General features: G+C 42.0%; 2 protein-coding genes and 1 pseudogene across 2 annotated transcripts in view; 1 reads left to right on the top strand and 2 right to left on the bottom strand.

The window, feature by feature from the left end:
- Positions 1-475: 475 nt before the first annotated feature.
- CUNH3orf84 (chromosome unknown C3orf84 homolog) lies at positions 476-9,883 on the bottom strand. Its single transcript, XM_039228296.1, has 4 exons — positions 9,768-9,883; positions 7,727-7,840; positions 1,269-1,325; positions 476-883 (listed from the first exon to the last, which is right to left on the bottom strand). Exons 1-4 carry the CDS (start codon positions 9,792-9,794, stop codon positions 476-478), a joined length of 606 nt encoding a protein of 201 aa, XP_039084227.1. The 5' UTR covers positions 9,795-9,883.
- On the bottom strand, positions 1,498-5,446 carry LOC120229373 (annotated as a pseudogene).
- Positions 9,884-18,569: 8,686 nt separating the features above from the next.
- IHO1 (interactor of HORMAD1 1) overlaps positions 18,570-27,227 on the top strand; it is a 31,541-nt gene continuing 22,883 nt past the window's right edge. The window contains exons 1-3 of the mRNA XM_039228305.1: positions 18,570-18,636; positions 22,183-22,253; positions 26,252-26,426. Coding sequence (XP_039084236.1) covers positions 22,198-22,253; positions 26,252-26,426 — 231 coding nt within the window. The 5' untranslated portion in view covers positions 18,570-18,636; positions 22,183-22,197. The remainder of the gene's footprint in view (positions 18,637-22,182; positions 22,254-26,251; positions 26,427-27,227) is intronic.

The following is a 27,227-nucleotide window of genomic DNA, read 5'->3' as shown; positions in this document are numbered from 1 at the left end:
ACCACAGGATCAGGATGACCTCCAGGTCCATGTCACGCAGCATCCCATCAAAGTCTCTGCTCACCTCCATAGGTAGGGGTGGTCCAACGGGGGCTGTGGCCAGGGCAGTCTCCCCCGTCCCAGCTTAGACAGAACTATGTGGCCCCTAGAGGCATAATAGCCTCCCAGAGACATCAAAGCTGTCAGCCCTTGCCTCCTCCAGTCTTTGCTGGGCACTAGTACAGGCTACTGACTGCTTTCCCTGCAGCCACACTGAGTGCAAGGTGCTCACAGTTAGGTTTACTGAAAAAATGAATTTGGGGTCCCAGAACTGACCTGCTTTGGCCATGGTACTTCATGCAGGCTTTACCCCTTCTCATTCAGTGGCAGGGTTCACAGGGCACCTCCTCCCCTCCCCATCACACAGGCACCATGGACCTTACTGCTCTCCAGCTTCTAAGACCCCTTGAGCTGTAAGCATAGACAGACTTCTGTGTCAGCCATCCTTGTTTAATGCTCTGGACCAGTTTAGACACTCAGAGACCCCAGCATGGAGGTAATGCTGCAGCAGCTTGGGTCTTGGGATCCCTGGGAGGTCAGGCAGTGTGTTGGTGACTGGCCCCACATTGTTGCTGCCACAATGGCCACCCCGGGATGGTTGGCAGAAGTTCTGCTGGTAGGTGGTGCTGGCACAGGGAGACTGGATCTGCACAAAGTGGACAAGGCGCTGGGGGAGGTCTCTGAGTCCAGGGCCTGACCGGAAATTGGCCTGGTAGGAGGATTCAAGGGGCCGCTGCTGGCTCAACTCCAGCTCAGAGGGTGCCCAGTGCAGGAAGTTGTGCTGCTGCCCCAGATGCTCCAGATCTTTCCGCCTTCCGATTCCCTGCAGCAGGCAGTAGGGGCCCTCCTCAGCGGTATGGGCCCTTGGCCCACAGTCCCGGCACCACATACCTCCCTCCATAAGTCCTTCCTCAACCTAAGCCTGCTTGGTGATGCCTGGCTCCCCTGGCCTCTACCTCAGCCTCTTTGGCCTGCCTCCCCAGCCATGCCTTCCATTCCAGGGTGAAACCTCTAGAAGGTCAGTGGGCCCTATGATATTTGCTCATTGTCAGGCAAGCTAGTGGAAGAAACCAAAGCAGAGGCAGCTCTGTTTGGGGAATGGGCTGTATTCCAGACAAGAGAGATCATCAGGAGCCCTCCTTCCCCACAGTATCTTTTCCCCTCCACCCTACTCAACTTCAACCTATGCTGAGGGTCTGCCCTGTCTCCTTCCTTTCTCCAGCACTCACTTTGTCGAAAGAAGTACGGTTGTCATGCTTGGAGAAGAAGTGTTGCTGCACTGGCTCCTTTAAAGACAGTGAGAAAGAAGTTGAATAGGGGGAAATGATGCTTACCTGCCCATAAGATGTTACCTCAGGACCCTTAATGGAGGGAAGCTGCCAGGAGCTACTACCCCTAAACTGCTAAACTTGCCAAAAACCTGAAAGGGCAGTTACAAATTAAAGCAACACTTCACTCCTAGGACATCTCATGCTGGCATTTTCCTCCAAAGAAGTCTTGAGGGCTGCTGATTGAGGATGGGGCTGAGGCATCTTGTAAGACATCCTGCCATCAGGAGGGCAGTGGTTCAAAGATTATGTCAGTCCCTTTAACTTTAGATTGCCCAGGATTAGGACTAGAGGCTTCCTCTCTGTCCACACTTAATACTTCATCAGCAACCCAAGCTCTTGGCCCTAAGTAAGTACCACCTGGAAACAGACAATTCTCTCTCTAGCTTGAGTTCTCTTCTGAATTCCAGACTCAATAGCCAACAGCCTATTTCATATCCCCTTGTAAATGTCTTGCAGGCATCTTCAAACACATGACTGAGCTCTGGATCATTCCCCACCCCCTCCTCCACCTCAGGTCATGGCAGCTAGGTCCTACCAAACACCTTGAAGTCCCCTTAATTCTTTCATACCCCACATCCAATGTGTCAGGAAATCCTGTTCATCATTCCTTCAACATGAACCCAGGATTGGACCATTCCTCAGCAAGTTCACTGCCTTCTCTCATCCAAGAGCCACCTTTTTCTCTTGCTTGAACTATTGCAAGAGCTTTCTACCCGGTGTCCCTGTGTCCAAGTTTTCCCCTCCAGTCTGCTGTCTTCTTAGTAGGCAGAATAATCCTTATGATACATAGATCAGATTACCTCCCTTGTTTGCTGAAGACCCACGACAGCTCCTCATGTTTGTAAAAGCCAGTCTTCATAGTGGTCCATGAGACCCACACAATATTGATCCCTCCATTACCTGCAACCTGTACTGGCATCTTTACTGCTCCTCAACACACCAGCTATTTCCACCCTGGGCCTTTGCACCACCTGTGCCTTCTGTCTGGGACTCTTCCTTCAGCTGGTCATAGGACTCCCTCTAGCTTCCTTCTTGGGAGGGCTTCTTTAAACACTACACCAGCAGTGCCATCACCCCAACTCTACATTTTTCACTTTCTGGGATCCTATGTGACTACATAGTATGGTGCTGTTTGCCAGCTAATGTGCCTGACTAGGACATAAGCTCATTGTGGGCAAAGTTTATTGTCTGTTTTGCTCACATCTGTAACTCCAAAACAGCATAGTGCCTGGCACTGGGCTCAATATGTTTGCTGTTTAATTCATGAGCAGGGACAGAAGGTCCCTAGGGCATTTGCTTTGGCCCAATTCGGAGCCAGAGAACCATGCCCTATCCCCAGGCAGAGAAAGACCACCTCCCGGACCCCCAGACCTCAATAGGAATCTCTGCCAAGACTGTCAACCTTGCCTTTGTGCCTGATCTCTGCCCCCACAGTTCCCAGTCCCTAGCCATTCATTCAGCTTCTTCTGCTGCAGACTTGAATGAAGTTGTGATCTGATGACTTCAGTCTTGCCTGTGTTGGGCTACGAGCAATGGCTGACAGCAGGTTCCTAGATAAAAGGCTGGGGCTAACTCATCCCAGACCCCTGAACCGAATCTTCAGGGTGGAGCCTGTGGTATGTGTCTTTAATAAGCTCCCCTCTATCAGGAGATCCTGCCTTAGACAGGTTTCCAGGTAGATTGAAAGCTCCATGAAGGTGGTAAGCCAGCTAGCCTTACCTTCCATTCCTCATAAAGCTGACACAACAGGGATTAAAAACCCAGGATCCTTTTAGAAAAAAAAAAAAACAAAAAAAAAAACATAGGAAAAAATCTTCAAAATCTAGAACTAGGGAAATATTTCTTAGGCTTGACACCAAAAGCAAGAGCAATAAAAGAAAAAATTGATAAATTGGACTGCATCAAAAAATTTTTAAAGCTTTGTTCTGTGAAAGTTTATGTAAAAGGATGAAAGACAAGCTACAGACTGGGAGAAAATATTTGCAGACCAAATATCCAATAAAGGAATAATATCTAGAATATATAGAGAATTCTTACAATTCGATAGTAAAATAACAGTCCAATTAGAAAATGGGCAAACATTAGGAGGAACTTAACAGAGGACCATGGGTGAGAAGAAGGGGAAAAATAGTGGGGGAGAGGGAGAGAGGCAAACCATGAGAGACTCTTGAATGCCGAGAACAAACTGAGGGCAGATGGGGTGGGGGGAGGGGAAGGAAGGTGATGGGCATGGAGGAGGGCACTTGTGGGGATGAGCACTGGGTGTTATATGGAAACAAATTTGACAATAAACTATTAAAAAAATTTAAAAAATAAAAAATAAAACTGGAAAGAAAAAGAAAATGGGCAAACAACATGAAGACATTTCACTGAAGAGGATATACAGATGGCAAATAACACAGGAAAAGATGTTCACCATCATTAAACATTAGGGAAATGCAAATTAAAATCACAATGAGATATCATGATGTATTAGTCAGAATGACTAAAATAAAACATAGAGACAACACCAAATATTGGGGAGAATGCAGAAACTAGATCATTAATACATTGCTGGTGGATATGTAAAGTGGTACAGTCAGTCACTCTAGACAACAAGTTGGCAGTTTCTTTTAAAAACTAAACACACAACTACCATATGACCCAACAATTGAACTCTTGGGCATTCATTCCAAAGAAATGAAAACTTATGTTCCCCCAAACCTGTACACAAATGTTCATGGAAGCTTTATTTGTAAGACCCAAAAACTGGAATCAGCCCAGATATCCTTTAATAGGTGAATGGTTACACAAACAGGTATATACATACTATGGAATACTACTCAGTAGTGAAGAGGAATGAAACATGAACAACTTAGATGAATCTCTAGGAAATTACGCTGAGAAAGAAAAACCAATGCCCAAAGGTTGCATGCTCTATCATCCTATTTATATAACATTTTTTAAAGTTTATTTATTGTGAGAGAGGCAGAGACAGTGTGAGTTGGGAGAGGGCAGAGAGAGAGGGAGAGAGAATCGTGGAGCCTGATGTGGGGCTCATAATTCATGAAACTATGAGATCATGACCTGAGCCAAAACCAAGAGTTGGTCGCTTGACTGACTAAGCCACTTAGGTGCCCTTATATAACATTTTGAAGTGACAGAATTTTAGAAAGGGAGAAGAGGGTGGTGGTTGCCAGGGATAAGGGACGGAAAAAGGGTGGAGGAGCAGGAGACTGGTGGGTGTGGTCATAAAAGGCCAGAAACAGGGACATTTGTGAGGTTAGCCAGTATCTTGACTGTGGTGGTGGATACACAAACCTACATAAGTGATAAAATTTTATAGATCTTAATACACATACAGAAATGAGTATAAGTAAAACTGGAAATCTGAGATAGGTGGATTGCAATAATGTCAATGTCCTGGTTGTGATATTATACTATAGTTTTGCAAAATGTTATCATTGGGGAAACTGGGAAAAATGTAGATGGGATCTCTATTACTTATCATAACAGCCTATGAATTTACAATTGTTTCAATAAAAATGTCAATCTCAAACCCTGGGTGCAAGGTCCAATTGATCCCCAAATTTCTTTTCCATCTCTATCCTCAGCTAAAGAACTGTACACAACCCTGGAGTGTAGATGCCTCTGTTGTTGGTGGCAGCCCTGACTATGAAAACTCACTATATATATATATATTTTTTTTGTCCTTTTAGTTTTTTAATTACTCAAAAAAACTTTATTAAAAAATTAGCTTTCTGACTCTGTGCTTGTGCCTTCAACACTTTCACAGTGGTTTTCTGCTCCTCAATAAGGAAAGCACACTTGATCCAGTCATGGACACACTTAGCATACATGAAGCACCATAGGCTGATGTGGTTTTCTGTTTTAGACAACCTCATAAGAACTTTCGGTCTCACAGCACAGACTTCTCAAAGTTTGTCTGCTCATGTGCCACATGTGGGTTCTGGGGCCTTACCAATCTTGTTGGTATAAAAATACACAATTCTATTACCAGGGATTCAGGACAGCCTAGTTTTGCTAGAGACTGTATCGTAGGACAGCCTATGATGGTATGTTAAACTCTGGATCATTCTGAATGCCGCTAGATACTATCCCAGGAAGAGCAAAACTCACTATTCTTACAGTGGCAGGATAATCTAGTGACTCCCACTGACTCCAGTTTTGTTCTCACAACAGTGAGAACCTGGTGAGAAGTGCGATCATTTCCTTCCACCCGGGCAGTTCTGAGTAGTCTTGAACCTAGAGAGAATTTCACCTGCTTCTTTGCTTCTAAACCATCTAGTGCTCCTTTTCCACTAAGGTAGTAAACCTATGGTCTCTGAGCACATGGGGCTTGGGCCGGGGTTCCAGCTGAAGAGGCCTTGGAGGAAAAGTAGATTTCTTGGGAGGGGGCAGTATTTGTGTATGGGGGGTCTACGTGATCCTGGTGGAGGCTGGGCATTCTGCAGACAGTAGGGTGCTGAGTGAGGAGACCTTGTGACAGACTGAGGCATGGCAGGGGTGAGGCAATCGTGGCACTACCAATGAAAGACCTACTCTAAGTCATGGGTCCCTGGGACTCTTGTCTGACCTTAAGAACAAACAGAACCAGGATTACATGTCCCAAGAGTTAGGCAGGTGAATGTTACAAATAAATTAATCTGATCTAGAAGATAAAAAGAAGAAAATTTTCTTGCATCTAAATGATATGGACAAAATTTCTACCTGCTCCAAACAAAACAAAAGTGATGTCACATCTTAGAAACATTTTCAACAATAGCTGTAATCAGCTGGCTGAAATCTGGTATCTCTCATCTAATAGGAAAATAAAATGTGCCCCTTTCCCAAGCAGTCCCACTAATTAGAAGAGCTTTAGACGTAGAAAGAGCCACCATACTTGGCATTTATACAATCTGAGCCCAAGACACATAGATGTTTGGGGCCAGTGGTAATGCTAGTAAATGCTTTGTGTAGCAAGTCTTCAATTAAAACACGTCCCAAAACATGTTCCCTGCTTCTGTTCCTGGGGACCAGATTGAGAGGATGTTCCAGTTTTTAGGGTAACAGCTGCCACTGGGCTACTACAAAAACCTAGCAGGAAGTCCTCAGTTTGCTTCTATCCCTGCATTACCCAGGTTCCATTCCTCTCCAAGGGAGGTGGACCCAGATGAGTGGTCTGGAGCTGCATTTGGGCCTGGCTCACTCAAGAGGCATTGCCAGCCAGCACTTCCAACTGAGAATCCTAAGGAGATTCAAGGTCTATAGCATGGCAGTCTCCAGGACCGTGTTCTTGGCCTGGGAAAGCAAGTCCTGAAGAATTCATATGGCAGATGGAGTAGGATCTGGCTACAAGCTGGGAAGCAAGAAGCTGCAGTGGGCAGAGCATGTTCCAGACATTCCTCCAGGTCCCTATCTACGTTTTCCACCCTGCTGTTGCCCACAGGGCTGATCTGAGTGCATTCCTCACCAGGCTGCCTTCCCTCTGGCTACTGGAAAGCCCTGGGAAGAGATGGAGGGAAGAAAGGAGGAGGTATTTCTTCTCTTAACTCCCTTCTGGGTTAGCCCCTGCCTGTCTGTGTCTTTCCACCCAAGATCATGACTCGTCTTAGTGTGGTTCTCTCCATACCACACCCTCTTTCTGGGTTCTAGGAGACATAGCTTCCCCTTGTCCCTTTGGGCCCAAAGGTACTGACCACTCTGTTGTTACCAACTTGTGATACCACATTTACCTGAGGCCCTTACATCTACTCCTTTGCATGTGTACTCTGCTGAGCTCTCCTGTTTTGAGTGAGCTTTTTACTGTTGGGACCCCAATTGATGCTCAGTGCCTTCACTTTGTCTCCAGGCCTAAAAGCAGTAGAGGGTCTGGGCCCTGCATCTCTCTCCTGTTCTCTGGAAGCCTTCCAGCCACTTCTGCTATCACTCCTCATTGGCTACACATGTCACTTTATATGCTGCTCCGCTCACCGGAGGAGATCTCCTGGGCCCTGGCCTACAAGGCTGACTGAATTTGACCATGGGCTTTTAAGGACATCAGAGAATCCAGGCTTGAGAGCAGTTGCTGGCAAAACTCAAGGCTTACATTCTGGGTTCTGGAAGCTCTCTTCCCATGACCACTTACCCAACCTGGGCCCTGACTCTCCCTACATCTAGAAGGAGAATTGAGCAACACTGTCCAGCCTGGTACTAGTTCTTCTCCACCCTATCTGTAGGGGGAAGACCTGCCACTTCAGGAAGAGGAGCCAGGCCTCATGCATCCTGGGGATAGTCTGGCTTCAGATGTCAGTCCAGCTGTGGTAGGTCTGGGATAATGCTCTAGAGGTCTAAGAGAAGCAGAAACTGGCCCAGCTTCCCCCAGGGATACCTTGTACCTGACATCGTTGCAGGAACACTGCTGGAGGCTGGGGCTTGGCTGCAAGGCGGTATTCTCGAGCACTTTCACTCTTGAATTGGCCTCTGTAGTGCCCATAAAAGCCAGTGTTGTGCTATAACAAGACAGGTATGAGGGTGAATTTTTCACAAACCCTTACTCTGAATCTCAGACTTCAGGGTCCCCAGGCCAGAAGCCTCTCCTGGGAACTACTGATAGAATAAAAAGAATCTGAGAACTAGGGACACTGTCTGCCATCCATCATTAGAACAGTTGGCCTCAGCTGTGCTGGCTCACCTGGGAGGGCTATGTGTGTGTAGGGAAAGGCTAACTTTTTTCTTTCCCTTCTTTCCTTTGTTCCATCTTTCCTCTCTTTCTTTCATAAGGTCCTAATATAAGCTGGGAAGATAGCAGTGAAAGGACTGAATCTTTGCCCTTGTGAATCTTCCTTCTAGTGGGGGAGTCAGACACAGCAAATAGGGTCAGGGAAGAAATAACCTGATGACTAGATCAATAGGGATAGGGAACAGGGATAGCCCCTCATGACACTGAGGATGGGACCTGAATGTGAGGAGTCAGCTGTGTGAGGAACAGCAAAACAACAGTCTATGTGATGGGAACCGAAAGAGTAAAGGATTGGAGGCCAGAAAAAGAGAGATGTGTTAGAATAAAAAAGACGCTTTAAGACTAAAGGATTGTGAGCAAAGGTCAAGTAAACACTGGTTTAAGAATATGGATTCTTGGGTCGGTTGGGTGGGTGGCTCAGTCAGTTAGGCATCTGACTTCAGCTCAGGTCATGATCTCACGGTTCTTGGGTTCAAGTCCCACGTCAAGCTCTGTGCTGACAGCTTGGAGCCTGGAGCCTGGTTTGGATTCTATGTTCCCCCCTCTCTCTGCCCCTCCCCCATTCATGCTCATTCTGAAAAAATAAATACACATTAAAATTTTTTTTAAATAACAAAAAGAATATAGATTCTCTTCTAAGGGCAAAGGGAGACTTTTCAGCAGGGAAGGGGATCAGACAGGTTCTGAGCTAAGGTGATTCAAAGCACTGAACAAAGTTTTGAGAATAGGGCCACTGCCTAGCGATATGATCCTTCCCTGGGGATTGAATGGATCCATCTTGGGCATCCATTGACAAAGTCATGAACACCTGTTTGGCACATACCCTGCTGTTCTGGGGGCAAGAAAAGCACCCTCTGAAACTGGAGCACCTAAGCAAGGGATAGAATTTTCAAAAGAAGTACTTCACCAACAGTGATACCTTCTGGAGAGAATTTCAGAGACAGGGACTCGCAAAAGACAGAAATGAGCATTTATCAGGGGTCTAAGAAAGAGCCGTACTGTGTTGATGTCATTAGGTGGACATCCTATGGACAATAAGCATGTCTAGCCAGGGAACTCCTAGAGCCCAACTCTTTGTCCTGAGAGCTCCTATGCAGAGGATAGGTGTGGCTGGTCCTCCATGATCATAGCAGAAAGAAACTGTCCCAAGTTTGGCCTCTGGCCATTACTGTAGGTTCTTATACATGACTGAGAGACCCTTTATCTTTTCATCCCACTGAGGGCTTGGGTTGCCCAATTTGTCCATCTTTCTACTGTCTGTTGGACACTGCTTGCTCAATATTAAGTTTAGTTCAATAGTATTTACTGGGCCTTTACTGCATTCCAGGCATGCGATATACACATGGAAGAAAACAGTCTTTGCCCTCAAGATGTTTCCAGTATAGAAAGCAGTCAAATTCCAGAAGTATGGGAGGACCAAGCAAAGGACTGGGAATAAATGCAGTGGCTTTTAGACTAGGAGGTTCAGCTGGTTAGCATGAGACCAGGACACATGGAAAAGGCACAGCATTGTAAAGACTAGGTAGGCTACAAGGGTGACCTCAGAATGGGAGAGGGGGAGTGGGAAATTCAAGGTCCTCCACCAGCCTGGGTGCTCAGTGAAACCTGTCTTGCTAAATTTACTCTCATGACTCATTCAAATTTCAGGTACTACCCTAGGGCCAGGGGCCAGGATTAATTGTAAAGGGCACTCTTACCCAGGATCCTATTAAAGCACTTTGCATCTTTCCAGAAAGGAAGCAGAAAAGACAAACTTTACTCTTGTCTTTTTGAGGCTATGTCTGAGGAAAGAGAATCTCAGAGGTCAACCTCTTGTTGCTTAGTGACAAAGAGAGGTTGTGACTGCACAATGCTGCTGATTGTTGAGGTATTGCTCAGCCTGCTTGGTTTTACTTCTTTATGAGAGAAATCTGCCCCTCATCATCAATATCCTGGGAGAGTCCTTACATATAGAAACATAGTCCACAGTGGAGTGTGATGAACTCATAATCAATAAAATATCAAAAGAACATTTTAGAGGTGAATCCTCCATTTTAGAATTGTGCAACCATACTGCCAGAGACATAAATTTAGAAAGCATTCCATGGACTCAGAAGAAATGTGAAAAGGGTTTATGACTTTTAGGATAAAAGTGCTGCTTTAGAATAAGGTTCTGTCAACTTTTCTCTTAGGAATCTATGGTGCCTGAGAACACTGGGGCAGGTGACTGTTACCAGGGCCCCAGTGAAGAAAGAGCATAATTGAACAGCAAAAGAAGGAGCATGAAAATATTTGACATTGTGGTTCCATTTCAAGCTACACTTTGGCAGATTATTGCCTCTTTCTCTCTCATTTGTAACACAGGGACATGAAGAGTTCCCCCCTTTCAGTAACCAAAAGAACCTGGCAATCAGCCTCTAAAAATGTACCAATTGGGGCACCTGGGTGGTTCAGTCAGTTAAGCCTCTGAATTTGGTTCAGGTCATGATCACACAGTTCATGGGTCCGAGCCCTGCGTTGGGCTATGTGCTGACAGCTCAGAGCCTGGAGCCTGCTTTGGATTCTGTGTCTCCCTCTCTCTCTCTGCTCGTCCCCTACTTGCACTCTGTCCCTCAAAAATAAATAAAAATTAAAGAAAAATGTACCAATAAAAAGTGTAACAGCCGGGGTGCCTGGGTGGCTCAGTCAGTTAAGTGTTTGACTCTTGATTTCAGCTCAGGTCATGATCTTATGGTCAAGAGCCCCATGTTGGGATCCATGCTAAGTATGGAGCCTGCTTAGGATTCTCTCTCTTTCCCCACCCTTTCCCTGCTTGCACATGCTCTCTCTCTCTCTCAATAAACAAACTTTTTGTATTTATTTTTTTGTATTTAAATTTTTAAATGTTTATTTATATTTGAAGGAGAGAGAGAGGGAGACAAAGAATCCAAAGTAGGCTCAAGGCTCTGAGTTGTCAGCATAGAGCCTGGTGTGGGGCTCTAACTCACAAACCATGAGATCATGACCTGAGCCAAAGTCAGATGCCCAACCGACTGAGCCACCCAGGAACCCTAAATAAACATTTTTAAAATAGTTTAACAGGAGGAAACATTTACACCCAGATGGTGTCACTGGTATAAGCCCTGCTAGCCAGAAAGCCCACCCTAGTATAGTTACCCTGAAGATCCCTTTTCACATGTATTCACAGGTACAAAAAGGTTCACTGCAGTATCTGCATAGGGAAAGAAAAAAAAAATTGTAAGCAGTCTGAATGTTTTACCAACAGGGCAATAAGAAACTTACTTAAATCCACAAAGATATATATTAAAAATGCTGAGTCAAAAAGTCAAATTGTAGAAATATGCACAAATTATACCATTTATAAAATGATTCAATCATGTAAAACAATGCTATATATTGTTTATGGATACAAACATATGAACTAAAAGTATAAAACATGCATAGAAATGATAAGCATAAAATTCAGGACAGAAGATAGATGATATCATGACCTGAGCTGAAGTCAGATGCTTAACCAATTGAGCCACCCAGGGCCCCTAATATATATATATATATATATATATATATATATATATAATATTATAATAATATAATATAATATATTAAATATATATATAAGTAGACTTTTTAGAGTAGTTTTAGGTTTCCAGCAATATTGAATGGAAGGTACAGAGATTTCTCATACACCTCCTGCCCCACACATGCATGACCTCTCCTATTATCACTATCTCGCACTAGAATAGCACACTTGTGGTAACTGCTGAACCTAAACTGACATGTGATTATCCCCCAAAGTCCATAGTTCAACTCTTGGAGTTGTATATTCTATGGGTTTGGACAAATGTATACTGCAATTACACATATGCACCATTATAGTATCATACAGAATAGTTTCACTGCCCTAAAAATCCTCTGTGCTCCACCTGTTCATCCCTCCCAACCCCCTAACCCATGGCAACCACTGATCTTTTTACTATCTCCATAATTTTGTCTTTTCCACAATGTCAAATTGTTGGAATCCTACATATATAGGCTTTTCAGATTGGCTTCTTTCCGTTAATAAGATGTATTTAAATTTCCCCTATGTCTTTGCCTAGCTCATTTCTTTTTAGGGCTTAATAACATTCCATTGTCTGGATGTACCACAGTTTATTTATTCATTCACTTATTGAAAATGACATCTTGCTTACTTTTAAGGTTTGCAATTATGAAATAAACCTGCTATAAATATCCATGTGCAGGTTTTTGTGTGCACATAAGTGTTCAAGTCCTTCGGGTAAATACCAAAGAGCATGATTGTTGGATCATATAATAAGACTATGTTTAGTTTTGTAAGAAATTGCCAAAAAAATCTTTCAAGGTGGTTGTACCATTTAGCATTTCCATTAGTGATGAGAGTTCTTGTTGCTCCACATCCTCACCTGCATTTTGCGTTATCTGTGTTTTGGATCTTGGCCATTCCGACAGGTGTAGAGTATTAGCTCATTTTTTTAAAGCTTATTTATTTTGAGAGAGAGAGAGAGTATGAGTAGGGGAGGGGCAGAGAGAAATAGAGAATCCCAAGCAGGCTCCAAAATGCCAGCATGAAGCCCAATGTGGGGCTAGAACTCATGAACCATGAGATCATGGCCTGAGCCGATATAAAGAGTTGGGAAATCAAGAGTCTGGTCAGTTAACTGACTGAGCCAACCAGGCACCCCTCATTATTGTTTTAATGTGCACTTTCCTAGTGATATAAAATATTGGGCATCTTTTCATATGCTTATTTGCCATCTATATATCTTTTTTTGTGCAACATGTTAGATCTTTGGCACATTTTCAAATCGGGTTGTATTCTTATTGTTCAGTTTTAAGAGTTCTTTATATATTGTGAATAACAGTCCTTTATCAGATGTCTTGAATCCACACACTTAATTATAATCAGGTTTTTGTCCCCATTACAACAACTAAAACTGCCCCTGTCAAAGTCACCCATAATTAATTCTTACTCTTCATTTTCCTTGACCCAACAGGAGCATCTGACATTGATGAAGTATGCAGTTAGATGAGAGCTTGAGGCAAGGACTGTGATAAATAGATGACATATTAGAAGCCTGAGGGCACAACAGCCTAACTTTGTGGCTTTTAAAATCGTAGTCTTATGGCTTCCAGATCATGAGCCACAGGTGCAGATCTGTCATTCCAGGGGCTGACAGATCAAGAGCCACAGGTGCAGAACACATACTCTCACTTCAACCTCTGCCCCAGAGTGACTCCCTAGGTTCACTGTAATATATTTACAATGTGGGTTTCACACTCCCAACCCCTGTGGGGCAAGATGGCCAAGACAATTCCAGCAAGAACCTTTTAGGGCCAAAAACTCCCCCTCCCAACCCGCAGGAGTCCTCCCTCCTCAGTCAGGGATGGCTCTAGCTATGATCCATAATCTATACAAACATAAAAAGAAAAGACAACCATCTTAAAGACAGTTGCCATCTCTGGGCCTGCCCACTCTCCCATCTTAATAAACTAAAAAACTGCTTTGTACTTGCTACTTTCCTTCTGGCTGTCTTTATTCCAGTGGGAATCCTCATGTAAATCTTTCTTGGGGAATCCAAGAACTGAGCCTTCCAATCAAACCTCCATTTTCCCACCTAACAACACACCCGGTCTCCTCCTCCTCTTTTAAGGATGATCCAGAAGACTTCCACAGCACCTCATTCTCCTGGTGTCCCTTCCCTGTCCCTGACCACACCTGCTTTGGGTCCTTTGCTGCTTTTTCCTTATCTAGGCCTCTAAAGTGTGTGTCCTGGGGCTCGATACAATGTTTTCCATCCATGCAACTTTATTGGTGAACTCTTTATACTTCACGACTTTAAAGCCCATCTATAAACATTAGAGGCAGAGTTACATAGACCCCCTTCTCCCTACACCCTTTGCCCCTGCCCACTCTGCCCTCAGGCTGCCCCAGTACCTAGCAGGCCAGGTACCTTGGACTATTTCTTGCCTTCCTTTCCCCATCAGGCCAGGCACCCAGTTCTGTGTTCCCTGTTGACCACAGCTCCTCTCTTCCCAGGGGCTCCGCCACCCAGCTCTGGTTAGGCCCACTTGGGCCCGAAGCATGTCCTAGCCGCTGGGCACAGGGTTCTCTCCACAAGTAGCAGGGTGTATGTCAGGTAACTCCTGAGCAGTCTGACTTACTGAGGGGATGCTGGGTGAGGTGTGAGTGGCAGCAGGTTGTGACAGTGGAAGCGCGCAGGTACACTTTGAGAGGTACACGTGCGACGGGTAAAGCATGCAGCGGTATTCACCGCGAGGAACGCTGCCTGTCCTGGCCAAAGAACGTGCGGGTAAAGCCTTTAAAACCATTAACCCAGCGTGACGGAGGAAGAGAGCCCAGGAGGCAGGGCTTAATCCCCATTGGTCAGATAGGACCCTGGGGGCGGGACTACGCATGCTCAGGCAACCTCGGCGGGACTGAGTGGCCTTGAGGTAAAACCAGAGACTCCCCAAGTGGGGCGCGGGAGCTGTTCTCAGAGGTGGAGGCGGGAGGGGTTTGGCCAAGGAGGGCAGGGAGGAGGATGGGGTGAAGGTGGGGATTCGGAGAGCCGTACTGGGCCTTGCATATAGGTTCGAGATTTCTGGGGACGTCGAGGAGTTTCTCGGGATGGTGGCTTGTCCAACTTGATTCTTGTCCTGGAATTCCTAGCCATTTATTCTTTCTCTGTGACGGAAGACCGCTCTGGCTCTTCAAGACTTTCTGTGCTCATCTTTTTTTTTTTTTTTTTTTAATGTTTTATTTATTTCTGAGAGAGAGACAGACAGACAGGATGAGCAGGGAAGGGTCAGAGAGAGAGGGAGATACAGAATCTGAAACAGCCTTCAGGCTCTGAGCTAGCTGTCAGCACAGAGCCCGACGCGGGACCCGAACCCACGAACCTTGAGATCATGACCGCAACCGAAGTCTGACGCATAACCGACTGAGCCACCCAGGCGCCCCTTTGTGCTCATCTTTGGAGAGTTGATTTTGTCAGATTCCCGGGTGTCCACAGTCTCTCATCCCGAGTCTGGGATTAGGAGACGCAAGGAAGAGAATCGGCCCAGAAAGTCATAGTGAACAGGAACCCGGGGAAACTGACTGGGATTTGCCTTATAATTATACAGTATCCCTTGGAGGCCTTTGGAAAGGACCAGAGTGTGTCTCTCTTTGAAAATAGACTGAAGATGAGAGCAAATGGCCCTAAGAGGTTTGGGAGGGCCTGGTTGAGGCCCAAAGGGCCAGAAAGTCTGAGGGAGAGAACTGGTTTTTTTCTGTGACCGAGTGTAAGAGCCAGAAGAGCACATGGAGGACCTTACACTGTGGTCTCAGGAGTCTCTGTTGTTGAAGACGGGGCCAGATGGTGGGGGTGGTGTGTTTCCCCTTAGGGCATTCTCTTTAACCCATTTGTTCCTCCCTTGTCAAGGCCCTTTCTAGGGAGGCAGTCATAGTCCTTGCAGGCGCTTAAGCCTTTCCTCTGCTTTTATGCTTCTTCTAATAGGATTGAGGCATGAGAGGGAGAGAGAAGCCTGCCCTTGGAAGTTTGTAATGTGTGCATTTCAGTTTTCATTTACCTAGTGTCCTACCTAAAAATGACTACCTCTTCATCTAGTGTGCTGGCATCTACAAGGATAGGTTTAGGCAGATGGGATTTCTGCCATCTGGGAAAGCCTATCATAGGTAGCATGGTGACAAGTAAGTGCATAGAGAAGAGATAAACCTGAGGCTGAGCACATCAAGCCCCATGGGGTCCTTAGACATAGGCAAGGATGCAACCATGGGATTTTTTCAATATTTAAGAAACCTCGTAGGAGTAAGTTAGGTCTGGAACCCGCAGCAGGGTAGTTAGTCTAACCCCCAAGCCACATACTGCATAGATTATTCTCTTTTCTCAGCATAAACAGAAGTGGAAGATGAAAGAGAATTTATCATTCTAGATGTAATAATAACCGTCTTGTAGTGATGTGTATAAAATTGTTTAGATTCTAAATCAAGACTCTAGAAGGAAGAATTTCCAATGTGTGGATGGGAGAAAAAGACTCAGACTATCAAAGAAATAAGTAAACATAAGAGTCAGGAATCCTACATTTACCTCAATTCTTCCTCTTTATTAAAGTATGTAATGAATCTGTGCTGATATAGGGGTTTAAAATGTAATAATTGAGACATCATACATATTTTTAAATTTGTGGATACTTGGAAAGTTTTACTCCTTGCCCTAATTTAGTTTTCATTTAAAAAAAAAACCAACTCATTTAACAGTAAATATTTTCTGGGCACCTCTTATGTGTCAGGCACAATTTCTAGAGTCTGAGGATATAGCAGAGAACAGAACACACAAAAATACCTATCCTCAAAGAGCTTAACATTATATTCTTGTAGGCTTGGGTGTGTATGCTGAGACAGACAAAACAAGATACATTTTAAAAATATATAGTGTATTAGAATAATGGCATGCTGAGGAGAAAAAGCAGAGAAATATTGATTATTGAGGTGCTCCAGTTTTGAATAATTTGCAAGAACACCCTGGAAGTGGTGGAGGTGGTTTGGCCTATTATGCTGATAATCTAAAGGAGGAGTGAAGCAAGTGGAGAAAACAGTATGGGAAAGGGCCTGAAGCTGATTGAGTGCCCAGCAAGGGAGAGCAACAGTGAGGAGCCCCATAAGAAATGTGGAATGGATTGTAGATGGGAAAAAAGCAAGGCTAAGGAAAGATTGCAGAGACACCAGAGATAATCATGGAAATTCTGGCTTGTATTAGAGTAAGGTAGGAACAGTGGAGAGTTTCAACAGAGGAATAACATGATCTGACTTAAGGTTAGAGGAACTCTGAATCTTAAAGTTGTCAGATTTAGCAAATAAAAATACAGGACACCAAGTTAAATGTGAATTTCAGGTAGTACAGGACACACTTGTACTAATGTATATATATCATATATATAATATATATGCACAATATATATTATATGTATATTATAAAATATACAAGTGTGTCCTGTGCAATATTTGGGAAGTTCAAATTTAACTGGGCATCCTATATTTTATCTGGTAAACCTATAGAGGAAGGAATGAAAAGTGAACAGATTCTGGACATGTTTAAAAGAATTAATCATAGTATTTGCTGACAGATTGGATGTGAGAAGAGAGTCAAAGAGGACTCTTAGATTTTGGCCTGAGCAATTAGAAAGATAGAATTATCATTAACTGGAATGGGAAGACTGTAGGTGGAGAATGTTTTGGGGAAAAAATGATCTTGGTTTTGGATGTGTTGGTTTGAGGTACTTACTAGTCACCCAAGTAATGAGGTCAGGCCAGCACTTGAATATAGGAGTCTGAAGTTCAGGAGAGGGGTCTGGGCTGGAGGTAAAAACTTGGGTGTTGTCAGCTAATATAGGCATTTATCCATTCATATATTAACTTTTTATTGTGGAAAATTTAAAACATATAAGAGTAGAAATCATTGGATGAATGAATGCCAATGTACCCATCACCTAGCTTCAACAATTATCAACCTAGGGAAAGTCTGTACCCCTTTTCCGGTCCCCTCATCCATCTCCATTATTTTAAAGCAAAGCAAAACTTTTAAAGATTATTTTATTCATTTAAAATTTATGTATGTATAAAAGATAAGGACTATGTTTTTATCATAACCACAATATCATTACCATACCAAGAAATTGTAAAGTAACAATTTCTTAATATAATTAAGTAGCTAGCCAATGTTTAAATTTTCTTAATTGCTTTCTTATAATTCAGGATCTAAACACATTGTATTTGGTTGGTGTGGTTCATAAATCTCTTTTAATTTATAGTCTCCCATCTCTCTTTTTTTTCCTGTCTCTTATGCTTTAAAAGAATATGATCATTGGGGTGCCTGGGTGGCTTAGTCGGTTAAGCGTCCGACTTTCGCTTAGGTCATGATCTCGTGGTTTTTGGGTTCGAGCCCCTTTTTTGGCTCTGTGCTGTCTGCCAGCTCAGAGCCTGGAGCCTGTTTCAGTCTGTGACTCCCTCTCTCTCTGACCCTCCCCTGCTCATGCTGTCTCTCTCTCTCTCTCTCTCTCCTAGAAATTTAAAAAAAAAAAATTAAAAAAAAAAAAGAATATGATCATTTAAACTGTAGAATTAACCACTCTGGATTTTGGTGATTGCACTCCACTGGTTCTGTTTAACTACTGTATTTTCTGTGTACTGGTCCTTACATCTAGAAGGTTAGTTAGATTAAGGCTCAATATTTTTGGCAAGTATACTTACTTCTTTGGTAATGCTTGGCACCTCCTGTTGAACCTCATCAAGAGGTTCATACTAGGGCTGGTGTCTATCTTTGTGAATAAAAGATCAATTGAGGGGTTTAGGTTTTCAGCCTGATCTATTCATTATAAAGTTTCCTATCAGCCTTTCACTTCATGGTTTAAACAGCCATTTATGATAATTTTCTAGACCCATTATTTTCTTTGGAACTCCAAAATGGTAATAATCTAATTGTACCATCCATTCTGTGTTTATTAGCTGGAATACTTCTATAAAGAAGAACTTTCTCACATCTATATGTGAGGTGCATGTATTCTAGGAAGGTAAGATGAATGATTCTTTTGTCTACCCTACCAGCTTTCAAAATAATAAATTGGTTGCCTATCCTCCAAAGTGACTGATGAGGATTATATATTTATAAATTTATAACTATATAAATTTAACAGAGGAAGTCCTTTAAGCTAGCTCTCCAATAATCTTTGGCCCTGGTAGTCTTTGATAATTTCCTTGTTCTCTGGGACAAGATGTTCCGGGCTCAAGTTGTACATTTTCTGCCCCAGACCTTTTAGTGGTGAATGGTATTTCAAGACCAAAAGCTTGGTGCTAGGGTTGTACATCAAGAATTACTAATAATTTTCTATTTATTTCAGACCTAGGATTATAGGGTTTTTGCTTGACTTTATTTTATGTTTCTGCCTCTTTTCTCATACACTGAAAATTTTTGTTCCTGATGACATTAATATATTATTGATTTGTTGTATTCTGATAGAGATTACATGTACATATGTATATGTATATATACATATTATATGTATGCATATATATATATATATATATACACTATGATTACTGAAAACAAATACACAAATTCCTTTACAATTCATTTTTTCCTTAGGTTATACTTCACTAGAGATGTAGTATCAAATTATCATATTTAGAAGCACAGGAAATAGACTCTTCCTGTGAGGCTCAATAACCAGCTTGTATGTTCCATTTTGCTCCTTTGTAGGAATTGCTTTGTTTTTCCCATTTTTTATTTGATTTTGTTTTATAACTATGTGGCTTTGTATACTTACAGTATTTACATTATTCTAAAGTTGAAACTGTAGGGGCGCCTGGGTGGCTTAGTCGGTTAAGCATCCGACTTTCGCTTAGGTCATGATCTCGCGGTTCGTGGGTTCGAGCCCCGCATCGGGCTCTGTGCTGACTGCCAGCTCAGAGCCTGGAGCCTGTTTCAGTCTGTGACTCCCTCTCTCTCTGACCCTCCCCTGCTCACGCTGTCTCTCTCTCTCTCTCTCCTAGAAATAAATAAAACATTAAAAAAAAAATAAAGTTGAAACTGTAAAAACTGCTATATTTGGAGAAGTCTAGCTTTCATTTCTAGCCTTTCCACCCTATTTGTACACTCCAAGGTAAACATTTTTGTTGGTTTTCAATTTATCTATTTTTCTTCTGTCTGTCTTCTTCCTTGCCTTTCTTCTTTCCTTACTTAAAAAAAAAAGCACATGCTATGTGTGTATATTTATTTATATTCATGTTCCTTTGACATTTTTTGGATGAAATATTACATACCGCATACACTGTTCTTCACCTTGCCTTTTGTTTTTGTGTGTGTGTGTATGCTCAGCAATATATCTTGGAGGTCACTCTCAGAGTATATTGAAGTATATCTTATATATATATATATAAGAGTATATATTCCTTTTAACAGTTCCATAAAACTCCGTTGTATGAATATACCATAGTTTGACCAACTGATGGACATTGGGTTGTTTATGGTCTTGCTGTTATGATGGTATTGTATTGAAGAGCCATGTGTATATATAAATTTCTATTTCTGCCAAGTATTATTGGGATATATCCCAATCCTTAAAAGTAGGATTGCTGGATTAAACAGTAAATACATTTGTAAATGTTCTTGATAACGACAAATTCTCCTCCATAGAGGCCTTCCCAACAGAAGTGCATGAAAGTGCCTCTTTCCTCCCAGCCTCAGTAATAGAGTACATTATTATACTTGCATTTTTACCACCTTTATAGCAAAGAAAATAATCTCTATGATTAACAAAAAATTTTTTTTAAATGTTTATTTATTTCTAGGAGACAGAGAGAGAGACAGCATGAGCAGGGGAGGGTCAGAGAGAGAGGGAGTCACAGACTGAAACAGGCTCCAGGCTCTGAGCTGGCAGTCAGCACACAGCCTGACGCGGGGCACGAACCCACGAACCGCGAGATCATGACCTACGCGAAAGTCGGACGCTTAACCGACTAAGCCACCCAGGCGCCCCTTAACAAAATTTTTTTAATGTTTATTTTTGAGAGAGAGAGAGAGAGCTCAAGCATGTGGGAGAGGGGCAGAGAAGGAGGGAGACACAGAATCTGAAGCAGGCTCCAGGCCCTGAGCTGTCAGCACAGAGCCTGACGTGGGGCTCAAACTCACAAACTGTGAGATCATGACCTGAGCTGAAGTCGGACACTTAACCATCTGAGCCACCCAGATGCCCAAAATCTGTATGATGTTAATTTACATCTCTTTTAATGTGAGGTTGCCCATTTATATATGTATATGTCTTTGTATTTATTTTTCTGTGAACTGTTGGCCCACATGTCTTGACCATTTTCTGTAAGACTTTTATTTGAAACAAAATGTTCTTTTTAAAAATTTTATGTAGTCAGGGGCACCTGGGTGGCTCAGTTGGTTAAGCGTCTGACTTTAGCTCAGGTCATGATCTCATGGTTCATGAGTTTGAGCCCCACATCAGGCTCTGTACTGACAGCTCGGAGCCTGGAGCCTGCTTCAGATTTTGTGTCTCTTTTTCTCTCTGCTCCTCCCCCACTCATTCTCTGTCTCTCAAAAATGAATAAATATTTTTTAAAATTTAATAATAAATTTAAAATAATAAAAATTTTATGTAGTCAAATTTATTGGTGTTTACTCTTATCGCTTTTGGATTTTTGAGTCAAAGTTTTCCCCACTTCTAGGCTATAGAGGAATTTATCAGCTTCCCCTCCAGTGCTTTTATGATCTCATTTTTATATTATCTCTGATCCATTTGGATATTTTATATTGTATGGTAAAAGGACTAGATCCAGTCTTAATCTTTTTTCATATAGCTCTTCAGTTATCCCAACTCTACTTTTTTTTTTTTTTTAAGTTTATTTATTTTGAGAGAGAGAAAAAAAGGCAGAGAGAGGGGGAGAGAGAGAATTCCAAGCAGGCTCCTTGCTGTCAGTGCAGAGCCTGACGCAGGGCTAAATCCCACAAACTGTGACATCATGACCTGAGCTGAAATCCAGAGTTGGATGCTTAACCGACTAAACCACCCAAGTGCCCCTAAAGATTTTTAAAAATGTTTTGATGTGTATTCATTAAATTTTTTAAATTTTTATTTATTTTTGAGAGAAAGAGAGACAGTGTGTGAGCAGGGAAGGGGCAGAGAGAGGGAGACACAGAATCTAAAGCAGTCTCCAGGCTCTGAGCTGTAAGCACAGAGCTTGATTCAGGGCTCGAACCCATGAACCATGAGATCATGATCTGAGCTGAAGTTAGATGCTTAATCGACTGAGCCACCCAGGCACTGCCTAAAGATTTTATTTTTAAGTAATCTCTACACCCAATGTGGGGGGTTGAACTCACAACCCTGAGATCAAGAGTCACATATTTCTACTGAGCACTGGGCACTGAGCCAACCAGGTGCCCCCAAAATACCTGTTTCTGACACATAGGTAATGGGAATTTTCACCAATTGGATGGTAATATAGATGCTGAAATGTCCTCATCTATATATGACAGTCACCAGTAAAATCATCTTTAGGGATAAGTTATACTTTCTTAAACTTGTAAATTAATATTCCTCTCTTTTTAATAGGGCTAAACATAAGAAATGAATTTTAATGTTTGGAATATCAAAGAGATGCTCAGTATTCCCTCAGGTTCTGGGTAAGTTTTCTGGTTTTATACTCTGACACTTAATGAAAGTTTTATAGTTATACTGATTTCATTGAAAAAGGCTCCCTTTCCTATTAGTTTATTAGTAATAGGGTTACTTCATATAGCTTTTCCCCCTTCTTTTCCCTTCACTGCTACACTCTCCCATACTTGTCTTTTTCCTTTTGCCTAGTTTCTTTTCTTTTCTTTTTTTTAAAAAGCAGGTTCACACCCATCATGGAGCCCAGTGCAGGGCTTGAACTCATGACCCTGAGATCAAGACCTGAGCTGAGATTCAGAGTCAGATGCTTAACCAACTGAGCCACCCAGGCGCCCCTCCTCTTGCCTAAGTTCTGATGATAAAAGCAATGTCAATTTATCTATGTGTGTTGATTGAGCAGTGATTCTGTGTCCAGAACTGGACCTAGGGAATATGAGGCCTGTGAGAATTAGAAATGGCCTAACATCTAGAAACTCACCTCAGTTGGAGTGATTTCTATTGAAACGGCAAGGAGCAAAATCAAGACAATGGTTAGATATGTGTTCATTTGTATGGTTGTAGGTACTGTGGGGTTAAGAGCTACTCCAGCTGTTGATAAGGCTCACTGAAATACTGCCCCTTCTACTACTCAACTGAGGTACTTACATTGGTGTCCATCAGTCGTGCAGTGGGCCTGCCATTGCTAACTTGGTGGATGTGCCCCAGAAATAGTATATATTTAAGAGATTTCTAATTGTTTTTAGTATGCTTTTATTATTGGATAGTTTCTTTTCTTCCTAATACCTTATTGAAGACAGTTATTAATTCAGCATACCTAGAGCATTGTGCTTTTTATTTCTCAGAAAGAAAAAAAAATGCTTTCAGTTGATACAGAGTAGAGAAAAATCTATCTTTGTTAAATTCCCGATCACAGCTTTAAGATGTAAATCCTACATGATTTCTGTAAGCTTACAGGTTTTGGGTGTGTGTTTTTCTTTTTTTTAATCCAGCACAGCTAATTATTCTCTTTAACCTAAGAGGGGAGTCACAGAGAGCTATTTAAGCTATTTTGAGCAATGATTACGCAACCCATATTATAATATATGTGTGCATCCCATTACCTTAGCTAATCTTAGATAATCGTTCTATGAGTGAAAATAATTGCTCTTAAACAGAGAACTCTAGATGCTGGCGAGGATGTGGAGAAACGGGCACCCTCCCACACTGTTGGTGGAAATGTAAACTGGTACAGCTCCTCTGGAAAACAGTGGGAGGTTCCTCAGGAAACTAACAATAGAACTCCCCTATGACCCAGCAATAGCACTGCTAGGAATTTACCTGAGGGATACAGAAATGCTGAGGCATAGGAGCACATGTACCCCAATGTTCATAGCAGCACTCTCCACAATAGCTAAAACATGGAAAGAGCCTAAGTGTCCATCAATAGATGAATGGATCAAGAAGATGTGGTTTATCTATACCATGGAATACTACATGGCAATGAGAAACAATGAAATCTGGCCATGTGTAGCAACATGGATGGACCTTGAGGGTGTTATGCTGAGTGAAATAAGTCAGGCAGAGAAGGACAAATATCATATGTTTGCACATATAGGAGGATTAGGAGGAACTTGACGGAGGAACAAGGGGGAGAAGAAGGGCGGAAATGGTGGGGGAAAGGGAGAGAGGCAAACCATGAGAGACTCTTGAATGCTGACAAAAACTGAGGACTGATGGATATGGGGGGGAGAGGGTGATGGGCATGGAGGAGGACACTTGTGGGGATGAGCACTGAGTGTTATGTGGAAACTAATTTGACAATAAACTATTTGTAAAAAAAAAAAAAAAAATTAAAAAAAAAAAAGGAAAAGAATTGCTCTTTCCTGTGCTGAATTATTAGGTTCTTTTTGTCTTGCATTAATATATGATGGTCCCTTTGGCTTGGAATATGTACTTATATGCTATGTAATTACTTTAATTTAGCTTTTTTAAAAGGAATGATTTCTGTTTGTGTGTTTTAATGAAAAGCATGTTTTTTTAGCTTACACAGCAGCATTAAGTAACCCAAATTGTTATTGAGATCTTTTTTTTAATGTTTTGTTTATTTATTTTGAGAGGGAGAGAGAGAGAGTGCATGCACATGTGCACAAGTGGGGTAGGGGCAGAGAGAGAGGGAGAGAGAATCCCAAGCAGACTCTGGCTGCCAGCACAGAACTGGACTCAGGGTATGATCCCACAAACTGTGAGATTATAACCTGAGCCAAAAGCACAAGTTGGCCGCTCAACTGACTGAACCACCCAGCCACCCCCATATGTGAGGTTTAAATGTATATATCTATGGGAAGCAAGTTGGAAGTCCACAGCTGAAAGTACTTAAAGCAAGACTAAGACACTAACAGTGTGAAAGGGAACATCACCTTGTTTCAAAAACAATTTTTAATGGATTCTCCTATGCACAAATCTGAGTTGATCACATTCTTCAATTTGGATGAGGCCTGTATTAGTCTACTGGGCTACCATAACAAAATACCCTAAACTGGATGGTTTCAACAGTAGAAATTTATTTCCTCAGTTCTGGAGATTGGAAGTCCTAGAAGTGAATGCAAGCCAGATCATTTCTTATAAGGGCTCCCTTCCTGGTTTGCAGACAACTATCTTCTCTCTGTGTCCTTACATGGAGGAGAAAGAAAGAGAGAGGGCAGGGGTGTATGAGTGGCTCAGTTAGTCAAGAGTTCAATTCTTGGTTTTGACTCAGGTTATGATCTCACAGTTTGTGGGTTCCAGCCCTGCATGGGCTCTGCATGGTCATTAGGATTGGGATTCTCTCTCTCTGCCCCTCCCCTGCTCTCTCTCAAAAAACAAGTATATAAACTTTAAAAAAAAAAAAAGAGGGGTGCCTGGGTGATTCAGTCAGTTAAGTGTCCAACTTTGGCTCAGGTCATGATCTTACAGTTCATGGGTTCGAGCCCCACGTCAGGCTCTGCTGGCAGCTCGGAGCCTGAAGTCTCCTTCATCTTCTGTGTCTCTTCTGTCTGCCCCTTCCCTGATTGTGCTCTCTCTCTGTCTCTCAAACATAAATGAACATTAAAAAAATTTTTTTGTTAAAAGAGAGAGGGCAAACTTTGGTATCTCTTATTGTAAGACCTTAATTCCATCATGAAAGCCTGCCCCCATGACCTTGTCTAACCCTAATTGCCTCCCAAAGACCCCATTTCCAAATATTATCACCTTAGGAATTAGAACTTCAACATAATAATTTGGGAGGACACAGCATTCAGTCCATAACTAAGCTGTCTTGTGTTTTTTCTATTATGATTCCTACTCTACCTCTAATCCAGATCCCTTCCTTCCCTGTAGGCATAGTCTAGGAGAGTTAATGAGAGTTCTAATTCACCTTCTATAACACTCAGTTATATACTTGTTTGGTGTGCTATGATGTAGATTCTCTTTGTGATGAACAGATTCAACTTTTTTTAAGTTTATTTATTTATTTATTTATTTATTTTGAAAGAAAGAGAAAGAGAGAGAGAGAGAGAATGAATCCTAAGCAGGCTGTTCACTGTCAGCACGGAGCCCAACATGGGGCTTCACAAAATGCAAGATCATGGCCTGAGCCTAAGTCAAGAGTCGGATACTTAACCAACTGAGTCACCCAGGTGCCCAAATAGATTCAACTTCTTAAAAGATAATGTTCTTTTAACCCCTAAAGATTTCAGGAACTTTGATCTCCAAAATGGTGTTATAGCCCACAGTGCTGTTGTACCAAAAATAGTAGTGTCAGTCCTTAATGTTTGAATTTCCATCTGATTGTTCTCAAGTTACTGTAATCAAAATGTCTGACATTCAGAATTTCTTTGTGTTGCTTTATGTGTAGTACTGGCAGTATGCAGGGTTTTAGGAGATCAGAACAAATTAGTACTTTGCCTAAGGATATTCTGAAATGAATATGATTTCTGAACAAATTATGATTTCATTTGTTCAAGATGTTTGTCTACTTGCTATACTTTTCTTTTCTTGCTTAATCTTTCAGGACCACTAATTCCTCTAGCTGGAATAATAATCAGACTGATCACTCCAGTCTCAGTGATTCCCAATTCCTCTTTGGATCCCAGTTCTGTCCAGAAAGTTCAGAGACTCTGTCAGCACCCTTGGACTTTGGTGTCTACTTGAGACATCCTAAACAGTCACAACAGAATTCTCTGGACGTAAGTCTCATTTCCAAAGTTTCTCTGCACACGTTTCATAGTCATTATGGAGATAAGCTATAATGTTGGATTTTATTTTAGAATTTATACATCTCTAAAAATTACTCTCCTAAATGGATTTGTGCTTGATTGGTGGTGACTCAGTACTCTGTCTTGGGATCAGACTTGGTAATCTGAAATAGATAAAATATTTATATTTGCAGTTTCTTCTATTACTAAAGCAATATAGAATATTGCCAGTACTTTGACTCTCTTAGGAAAACCAAAAATGGCATGACGTTTTCTAAGGCATACTATTGTTTGTAAAATTTTCATAAGAAAGAAGAGCTTTAGAAAAATAGGAATAAATTAACATAAATTTTATTTTATATGGATATTTTTTCCTAAGAAACTTTAGATGCTTTTTTTAGTCTACTGTGCTATAGTAGTGTCGGTCCTTCATTTCCTTGAAGAAGGACATGAGGATTCTGAGGACTTGGTTAATGAATAAGGGCCAGAATCAAGAATAGAGTCTCTTGAGTCCTCGATTTTTTGAGACCAATCTGTCTTCTTTAGTGGGTCAGAAATAGTTTTACATATATATATATTTTTTTGGTTTAAAACTAGATTTAACTTTATATACGGACTTAACCTGCATCAAACAGAGACTCTAAGGATACGATTAAGTCAGCGTTTTAAGATAGTACAGTATGGGGGCACTTGGATGGCTAAGTCGGTTAAGCATCCGATTTCAGCTCAGGTCATGATTTCACGGTTTGTGGGTTCGAGCCCCACGTCAGGCTCTGTGCTGACAGCTAGCTC

The sequence above is a fragment of the Hyaena hyaena genome, unplaced genomic scaffold (assembly GCF_003009895.1).
Source record: "Hyaena hyaena isolate Hyena2069 unplaced genomic scaffold, ASM300989v1 scaffold_30, whole genome shotgun sequence".
Taxonomy (NCBI): domain Eukaryota; kingdom Metazoa; phylum Chordata; class Mammalia; order Carnivora; family Hyaenidae; genus Hyaena; species Hyaena hyaena.
The sequence above is the reverse complement of the archived record's forward strand: the minus strand, read 5'-3'. Positions and strand labels throughout refer to the sequence as shown.